The sequence below is a fragment of the Pinus tabuliformis genome, chromosome 5_1 (assembly GCF_031772625.1).
Source record: "Pinus tabuliformis cultivar Carrire ecotype Pingquan chromosome 5_1, CPIR1, whole genome shotgun sequence".
NCBI classification, from domain to species: Eukaryota; Viridiplantae; Streptophyta; class Pinopsida; order Pinales; family Pinaceae; genus Pinus; species Pinus tabuliformis.
In genome coordinates, this window is record NC_142305.1 from 718254915 (window position 1) to 718265149 (window position 10235).

At 35.0% G+C, this 10235-nt stretch overlaps 1 protein-coding gene across 1 annotated transcript; it reads left to right on the plus strand.

Moving 5' to 3' along the window:
- The first annotated feature begins 3170 nt into the window (after positions 1-3170).
- Positions 3171-5152, plus strand: LOC149166925 (11S globulin seed storage protein 2-like). The gene is made up of 5 exons (XM_089431434.1): positions 3171-3530; positions 3629-3909; positions 4000-4506; positions 4596-4813; positions 4908-5152. Exons 1-5 carry the CDS (start codon positions 3173-3175, stop codon positions 5113-5115), a joined length of 1572 nt encoding a protein of 523 aa, XP_089287560.1. The 5' UTR covers positions 3171-3172; the 3' UTR covers positions 5116-5152.
- Positions 5153-10235: the final 5083 nt, after the last annotated feature.

Below are 10235 nucleotides of genomic sequence, written 5' to 3' on the forward strand. Positions count from 1 at the left end.
AGTATTAATCTCTTGGGTCTGTTATTCCATTGGGTTTATAATATCAATCCCTTTATGGTTTATATACCTTCCATTTTTAATATTAATCCCTTCGGTTTATAATACCTTTGGGTTTTAGAATTAATCCCTTGGGTTTATTTGGTTCATACTCCTAGGGTATAATATTATTCACAGGGTTTATAATATTAATCCTAGGGTTTAATATAAATTCCTGGGTTTACAATCATGGTCAAAGATGGTCCAATGTCACAATGTGTCAAAGATTGTCTGAATATGAAAATCAACCATGGTGTAATGTCACATTGTGACAAACATCATCTCAGTATGAAAATCAATAATGGTAAATCATGGTCAACCATGTTTATTTTAGGGTTTATAATATTTATCTTAAAGTTTTTATACCCTGGGTTTATAATATTTAATCCTTGGGCTTAATATTGTTCCCTTGCAACAAGCCACTGTAGATATTGGTGACAAAGACATGCAGGGTTTGACATTTACAGTTATATCAAGAGGGAAATCATTAGATGGTTTGCAGATTTCAACGCCTTTTTCGTTTCAACGTTGTGCAAAAATGCAAGATAGCGTGAGAATGGATTGATTAGAAAGCGTGAATGGTCATGATCATTATCTTGTTGATTTGAATTGGTGCAACTTTTTTCATCGGTCTCGGTGTGTTTTGGAAAAGGCTAGTGTTTAATCACTGTGTTGTGGTGGAGTGTTTAAAGTTGAGATTCGTATCAACCGCATTTAAATTGTTGTTCGATTTTTATTAAATGTTTATTTCATAATTACTTCATTATTATTTATTAAATGATTATTAATATAATTGTTGTTATTATTGTTATTTATTTATTATTATTATTATCATTATAATAGTTATTTTTAATTATTATTATTTAATATAATAGTAATAATATAATAATAATTATTATTTGATATAATAGTAATAATATAATATTAGTTATTATTAATATGATTTTTATATTTATATTTATATTATTGATAATAACATTAATAACACTAATTCTTAATATTACTGATAATTGATATATGTGCTCGATATGGGCTATTGACGTTTATCAACCACATTTTTTAATGTGGTTGTGCTAGTATATAAATTGTATTGCAGCGTTAATAATTTCTTGTTATGAAATGTCTAAATGATGATGACCACATCCTTAATTTTAATCACCGCTTATTAAACTAAGCTTCACATTTTTCGTTTAATGCTCACTCTCAAGAAGCACCACAACATAAGGTTGAAATGTCATTTAAAAAAGTATCTAAAGCCTCAAAAAGAGCAAAACGCAAGAATTCATACATCTAATCATATATATGTGCATTGAAATGCAAGAATTTGTGAGAGCCGCATAAGTCACATAGCAAATTAACATCTATAGAGAGACGGACTTCCATTTTTCCATCAATATCTATTGAGTTTTAAATGCTTGAGAATGCTAGATTCCCATGAAAATGTGATGGACTAGACTTGATCGACAATGTCAATGGAAAACTGAGGATGTACATGAAACAATGAAGCCTATTCTAAAACTCTAAATTCACAATGAAACTCTAATGTTCAAAATTTCTTCATGATCGATTATGACATTTAAACAAAGCTTTGGTATTCATTGCCATGGGCAACACCTCCATTAATCTTTGACCAAAAATTACCATTAATATAATTTGTCTAATTCATTCAAAGGTTTTGACATGGAAAAACTCTACAGTGGCATGTTATTGATGAATTCGATTTTTGTGGTTTCACAAATTCTGTTGTGATCATAACAAAAAATCTTGCACCCCACGCTGCTTATGGCACTTAATCCTAATGAAGTATAGAACGCAATGGTGTTTTCCAGAGTTGAATTGGACAATATATGGGAATTGTCTTGTAATTCCTTTAACACCTCTAATTGTGCAAACACAAAATTTTAGAGGGAAAGAGACTCGCACTGTAAATATTTTGTGACATCCTTGCCCTGATTTATCAAATGATCTATTGCTCACAGAAGGAAAATCAAAATTTATGGATTTTTTGAAAAAGGCAGCAATATTAAACATTTAATGGATTGTTAAACAAAACACTATAGAAAGGTGGCCTTATTTTTCATATGGAGCCAATATCCTTGAGATGGATAACCAAGTCTGAGAATAAAATGATCTTGATAAAGTGCAAATCCACTTAGAGGGAGAGTTGTGAAGCCACATCCCTTCAAGATTTCCATTGAATGTTCAAATTTTTGATGGTGTTTGTTCTTGCCAAGTCCTTCTAGGACTATGATGATGGTAATATGTAGAACTACTCAACCTCACGATGGTATGAAGGCCAATAAATCAAACCCATAATGAATCGGACGAATATTTGAATTTTTGAAATTCACTTATTATGAACGAATATTTGAATTTTTAAAATTCACACATCTTGAAATGTAACACACAATAATATACTGCACACAATAAAACACATTTCAATGTAACTCAGAATAATATAATGCAGCAGACAATAAAACACATTTTAATGTACCTTTCAAACATTTCTATTTTTAATTTTATTTTATCATCCTCCTACCTTGTAATAAACAAAAGGCATAATTATAATCTGGTGAAATAATATTCGAAGGGTTTAAAACATAAATATGCAAGAAATTATTTCCATCCATTTCATTCATTGATGCATTAATGTAGTGAACATAACTATATGCTACAACATATTAGCATTTTTCAATCTACACCAAATCAGAATTTTTAATTAGCAAAACAGGGAAAGCCTTTACGCGAATGAATTTTGCACATCATGCAACTATAATGAGCCGAAGCTTAATAAAGGGACGGAATAACTCATAATTTTTTAACGAAACAGAAAGAAAGAGAAGAATTGGCGAGTTGAGTGGTGATATCAATTGTAAAATAAAAGGCAGAGGGAGGAAGTATCTTTTAATTAACCTGGGCAGGTTACGGCGACACGACACGCTGGAGGATAGCCGCATCGCACGCGACAGAATTCTTCTGCATCGCTGAGCCCATGTGTCTCTGCGTTGGAACCATAGCCTTAATGATATCGCCTTCAGCATATGCTATAAGAAGAGCACTCCATACTTACAAGCAACAGCGACTGGATTGAGTAAAAGCAAGCAGCAGTCCGTCGAGCAAAACCGTTGGTTCCGAAATGGAGCGAAAGATGAGAGTGGGATCAGCGCTTCTGATGCTCTACTTTTCATTTCTCATTATTTCGCTATCCTCTGTCACTGCCCAGCGAAGAAGAGGCTTTCGTTATGGACGGGAGGAGGAATACCGGCATGATGAAAGATCATCAGCATGTCGGAGGCTGCAGCGGCTAAGCACCCACGAACCGTCTGAATCGGAATCGTTAAGATCGGAAGGTGGCACTTTCGAGTTGTCGAACCCAGAAGACAACGAGGAATTGGAGTGCGCAGGCGTTGCCTTCTTCAGAAAGACGATCGAAAGGGGCGCCATGTCGCTGCCTCAATATCCCAACGCCCCTCTGCTGCTTTATGTTCACCGAGGTACTCTAATAATACAACTTGTAAGTTCTTTCTGTATGTCGCATGATTCCCTAAATTTGTTATTATTATTATAATTGCTTCTATATGTGCATGTGCAGGTGAGGGTCGACTAGGCATTGTGTTCCCGGGGTGTCCCGAGACTTACAGAGACGAACCTTCGTTTCAAAGGCGATCAAGGCGCATGAGATCAGAGAGACGACGGGAGGACGAGGACGAAGAGGACTCAAGTCAGAAGGTGAGGCGAGTCAGGAGAGGTGACGTGATAGCGATATTTGCAGGAGCAGCGTATTGGTCGTACAATGATGGCAACGAGCCTCTCCAAATCGTAGCCATTGCCGACGTATCCAACCCTCAAAATCAGGGCCGCAGGAGTTACCGAGTAAGTATCCCACCCAATTAACTAACAATCATCCTTAACTATGTTATAAATTTTTCATGGCTGACTGAGGGGGTAAAAATGTATACACAGCCCCACCCTCTGGCTGGGCAAGGGTCATCATCTGGTCGCCTTGGTCATGAAGAGGAGGGAGAGGAAGAAGGAAGAGGAAGTGGGGGCAATGTGCTTGCAGGGTTTAGCACGCGCTCTTTGGCTGAAACGTTGGGCGTGGATCATGAAACTGCAAGAAGGCTTCAACAGAATCAGCAATCACGACGCTTTGCGAGGGTTGAACGCGGCCGACGACTCAGGTTACCCGCCCCTCGATCTCGCTCTCTCTCTCCTTACGGGAGAGAGAGGCAGTGGGGGAGAGACGATGATGTTGCTGCTGGATTGGTTCAAAATCAAAATAATTCATCTGTAATGGAGAATGGCGTGGAAGAGCTTGTGTGTGCAATGCGTGTAAGGCACAATGCTGACAACCCGCAGGATGCCGATGTTTACGTAAGAGAGGGGGGACGGATGAATATGGTCAACCGCTTCAAACTTCCTGTACTCAAGTATTTGAGATTAGGAGCCGAGAGGGTTGTTCTCCGCCCGGTAAGCAATAACCTTTATTGGTCCGCTTCACTTTTATATATATAATAATGTTAATGTTTCCAAATCAAATGAATGAAATTTGAATGCAGAGAGCAATGTCTGTTCCATGGTGGAGGATGAACGCGCACGCAATAATGTACGTGACTAGAGGGGAGGGGAGAATGGAGGTGGTGGGAGACGAAGGAAGGAATGTGTTTAATGGGCGCGTGAGAGAGGGTCAGTTCATCGTCATTCCCCAGTTCTACGCAGTCATCAGGAAAGCAGGAGACGAAGGGTTGGAGTGGATAACGTTTACAACATCAGACCTGTAAGTATAACCTAATTATTACCACTGCTGCTAATATGATGTACTGTTCAGCAATTATACTCATTGGGTAAATTGGTATCATGCGTTGTTGCAGTTCTATGCGGTCGTCTCTGGCAGGAAGGCAATCTGTTTTGAAGGCAATGCCGGAGGAAGTGGTGAGAGCCGCTTATAGGATCGACCAAAACGAAGTTGAACAAGTGATGAGGAACAGAGAACGCGACACCTTTATTTTGCCTCCATCATCTACCCGCTCATCCCGTCGATATCAGGCGGACATCATACCAGGTGTCCAGGTGGAATAGAATATTAATATTACCCATGCATTTCACGCACATTCACTGCAACCCTTAATCTGCATAGATATGCAGTCTCGTCTGAATATAGACCTCCTCACCTCCGCAAATTAAATGTAATCGAAAGAATAACTATAATAACGGATTTACCATTCCTTTTTGTTCACCGCGTTCTGGCCGTGTTCCTTTGGTTTAATGTCGTCCATAACATTACATTACATTGTATATCATATCACTTTGCACTCCGTGATGTCATAAACCTTCAAAGTAACATTACTGAAAAGTTTAACTCATCAACTACCATCTCTGACATCACGATGAAATATATATATACATATATCGTAGTCATCCCGTCGAGAATCATTTTGTGTACTTCAAACGATGCAATCTCTCTTTAAAAAATATCAGACATACAAAACAAAATTATACATATAAAACAGAGAGGTCAGTTGTCTAGGCCAATGTCACTAAAATTTACACTATGGGAGATTTGAAAAAGGTTAGAAAAGAATTACACACAACATAAATCACACATTGAATTATTCAGTATGCTAGATTAGAAGGAAGATTAGAAAGGAATTATACACAACATAAATCACAGGCTAAATTACACTATGGTAGATTTGGAAAAAGATTAGAAAGGAATTACGCACAACATAAATCACACACTAAATTACACTATGGTAGATTTGGAGAAAGATTAGAAAAGGATTACACACAACATAAATCATACACTAAATTACAGTATGGTAGATAAATCACACACTAAATTACACAATGGTAGATTTGGAGAAAGATTAGAAAAGAATTACACACAACATAAATTATATATAACTATAGATGGCTAATTTCTAGATGATAAAATTAGAAAAACATAAATTTATGACTCATAAACAACTCACACACATAAAAATAACTATTTCTAAAATCACACTTATGGACTTACAATAAAAACTCACAACCTAAAACACATAAAAACAATCACTTCTAATATACACATATACCAAAAATCACTTCTAATATACACATGGCAAAACTATACCTCATTTTTGTATATTTAATAGGCCAAATTTTTAATACAATTTTAAAGTAATTTATTGAAATTATGATGTTATTTTAACCCAATTTAAACAATATATAAAGTACTGGAATATTATTTGTATTTATGACATTATCAAAGTGATACCTTACTTACATTTTAAAGAAATAATGAATTTTATTTTACTTTCTCAATTTTATTACTTTTCCAAAATACAATCTAGGATGGGGATCTTTCTTCCTTACAAATATATAAACATTGAATATATTGATAATGGTTAAAACAATGCGTTTCTCTCCCACCACCATGATTTTATCACGACAGTTTGGTGTCCTTTCAATGTCCCTCCCTCGTATGGCTGGTTTCCATTCAAATTTCTGTTCATCCTTCCACATTTTGTATAAACATTCCTGTGTACATTTCTCAAAAAAAAACGAGGAGGATACACATCTCACAAACCATGGTTATTGATGAAATCAATTCGAATTACAAAATCATTTCAAATTTCTATTTATGCTTGCACTTTTGGTATAAACATTTTTTTTTACATTTCTCAAAAGGGAAGGAAACGGATGAGTATATCTTAACTAAACAAAGGTTAATCATAAATTAATAATCAATCATTAATTTAAATTAAATTAACAAATTAGTAATTAATATGAAGTATTTGATTTTTCAGAGTGAATTTTTTTAATTTTTGAATTCTTTATTAATTTTTTGAGTTTTTTATTAAGAAAATAAATGAGAAAATATTAATTATTTTTATAAGATTTTGAGATTGAAGGTATTTACAAGATTTTGGGATTAAAGGGAAAAGTGTGATCATTACTTATGTAACATTAAGGTTTTTTTTAACAGATATGACATGTCAAAATATTTCAACTTGTCTCTATTTATGATACATTACATTTTCATTATTGGATGGGTTCTCCATCTACCATCAGGGAATTAAATTTAATCAATTAAAAACTACCTTCCATATGAAGTGGGGGACACAAACGTACCATACAATTACTTTTAGACTAATAAATGAAAGTGAAATATTCAAATGTGTTATGGACACTACGTTCAAAGAAAATCATTATAATGTCATGGTACACCTGGATGACATCACATTTTATTCCAAGAAGAGGTCAAAATATTTTGAAAATAAGGTATATCTTTGGACCCTAAGAGTAAATTTCTTAAACACGCTGCCTCCAAGGATGGAAATTCAATAGATCCAAAAGGAATCAAATTTATTATATAGATCCCAGTGCCCAATAACAAGAAGAGTATGTAATTTTTCATTAAAAATATTAAATTTGTGCCACGTATCATCCCTAACTTCATTTACATCATCAAGCATCTTCAATAAATGATCAAAAAAGATTTATAATTGACATGGACCTATGCTCTAGAGGATGGTTTTGACAAATTTAAGGCTACCATAGCTATAGCACTTGCATTGCATAGCCTAGACTTTAATAAGGACTTCTCATTGTATACATCTTCCTCTAATCCTTCCCTTGCAGTCATGATTGCCTAGAAATATGTGCAAGGGAAGGAGTGCCCAATTTCACTTACGAGCACTAATCTACAAGAAGATGAATTGAATTATCCAACCATAGATAAATAATACTTTAATATTTATAAAGCACTCAAACAGTTTAGAATTGACATTATGAAAAAACATATCAGGATAATAGTGTCCCACCTAGCTATGAGGTCACTATTCATGCAAAAAGAAATGGTGAAAGAAGAGGGAAATAGATAACAAAAATCTGAGAGTACAATTTAAATATAAAACCCAAATCCATATTTAGTGGTCAATGTATGTGTATATTATCAGCAAAGCGTTAAGCCTAATTGATTAATTAGAGAAAGGCTTTGATGATGAATTGTTACTCTACATGTAAGAATTTCTATATGTCCACGTTGAAACAAATTACCAGTACAATAATTGAAGCAATATATTCATATTGATACTTACCTATTCATTTGAATCCAAGTAGAAAGAAGCCTTGGTTTTGGTCTTCTTACTACCAACATAGAAATTATGGTGTAGATTTGCAACTGCTCATGAAGTTTTAATCAAAATCACAAGACACAAACCTACTCTACTACTCTGTGGAAGTTAATTCACATTAAAGAACAATAATTCTAGTCATGCAATAAGAAATAACATACATGCACACATTATTTTTCTTAGGGAGAGAAATGTGCTAAAATCCCCAATACCTACATTAATATGATGAATAGAGATGTATTACATTTACTTTTCTCAATCGAGCACAACCTTCGAATGAATCACCTATCTCTAAACTCATTGAGAAGCTCTGACCCAGACTTAGTCAATTTCTGCCTCTGCTTGAGCCCCTATTTCCTTGCGCAATTACTTGAGAAATTAGGCCCCTATTATTTAGGAATTTCTCCAAAATGGATTTCGAAATTCCTAAGGTTGATAATCAAACTGCATGCAACACATGTACACTCAAGACTAGTCTACAACCGATGTTACATTACCTTAGAATCTCCACAGTAGTTGCGGAACTCGAATTCTCTTTATGAACTAGATATTTTGGGCTGATTAATTAGTTGATTGGATGATCATTGAGTTTGACTGAAGTCCCACTACACAACTGACCTTCCACTAGTTCCTCCAATAGTTCGAACTAGTTTAACTGGAAGCAACTTGAGATAGCTGAATTTGATTGCTACAAATTAGAAATCACACATTGTTAACTTAACTCTAACTTGTCCAACTCAAATTTACTGAGTAAACTGGGTGATACAATCCATGTCACGCAAGTTAACTGCATCCAAGTTGTCTATTGATATGGAAATTCGAATTTTCTGAATTTAATCAAGGAAAAATCAAATCGAGAATTTCTTACTCCATTTTTCAACATTCCCTCTCAGCATGAAAGGGATTATCAACCACCCCTATCCTGCACCTGTCGAACTCAAACATTCCTCTTGACAAGGCCTTTTTCAAAATGTCATCATTTTGTTCCTATGCTAGAATGTATTGCAAGGAAAATTTTAAGGATGAAAATTTGTCTTAAAGTTTAGAAACCTTGGCAAAGCTTAATAGTCTCCAAATTGCAGATTATGAAATGTTTGTTGATATCTTTGTAAAACATTCAAATTTCTAATAGTTTTTATACAATTTTGGAAATTTTTATGGTAAAAGAGTTTTATACTATAAAATTTGGGTGAATCATTTTTAGAAGAAATGGAAATTGGTGAATCTTTTTTTCAGAAAAACCATGGAATATTAGTCCACTTGAAAATATTAGCCCTAAAATTTTCCATGATGTATTGTAGTAACATTATCCACCTCTGCACATAATTCCATAAATGGTGATGCCAAATATCTATATGCTTGGATCGATTGTGTAAAATAGGATCCCTAGAGAACTTGATGCAACTCTGATTACCATAGTAGATCAGAATTGGATCCATCATCTGACCAAACAGTCTAACAAGTATCTTTCTCATCGAGATCACCTCACATGTTTCTTAACTTGCAATCATGGATTATTCTCTTGTCGAGCTGAGTGCCACAGGTCATTACTTCATACTGTACCAGCAAATAGTTGTGGACCCAACACAATTCCACCTGGTGTACTCTTTCAGTCTGATTCACACCCCACCCAATTTGCATCTATGAAGCCACACAACTTCACTCCCTTTATCCATTTGTACCATACTCAAAACTTAGTAGTGCCTCTAAGGTACAGTAAAACATGCTTAACTATCTTCCAAAATAATTTTTTTGACCTAACCATAGCTCGGCTCAGCTGGTTGACTGCATAACACATATATGGTCATGTGTTCACAAGATACATTAACAAACCCACTAGTTTTCGATAAATGGTAGCATCCACTTCCTCACCTAACATGGAATCCTCCTTTCTCCAGTTAGTCACTAGAGGTGTCTCCATGGGTTTACGACTCTCCATTTGGAATCTCTATAGTATCTCATTTTCATACTTGCATTGAGACACATATAGTTCCTCGTCGCCTTGCCATACTTCCAACCCAAGTAAGTAGTGCATGAGACCCATGTTCTACATTTCCAATTCCCTTGCAAGGTCCTCCGCAT

Excerpts from the sequence above, each read along its gene's own strand:
- LOC149166925 (XM_089431434.1), top strand. The coding sequence starts at position 3,173 with ATGGAGCGAAAGATGAGAGTGGGATCAGCGCTTCTGATGCTCTACTTT. Across the intron at positions 3,910-3,999 it reads AGGGCCGCAGGAGTTACCGA|CCCCACCCTCTGGCTGGGCA; the intron begins GTAAGTATCCCA and ends ATGTATACACAG. Across the intron at positions 4,507-4,595 it reads AGAGGGTTGTTCTCCGCCCG|AGAGCAATGTCTGTTCCATG; the intron begins GTAAGCAATAAC and ends ATTTGAATGCAG.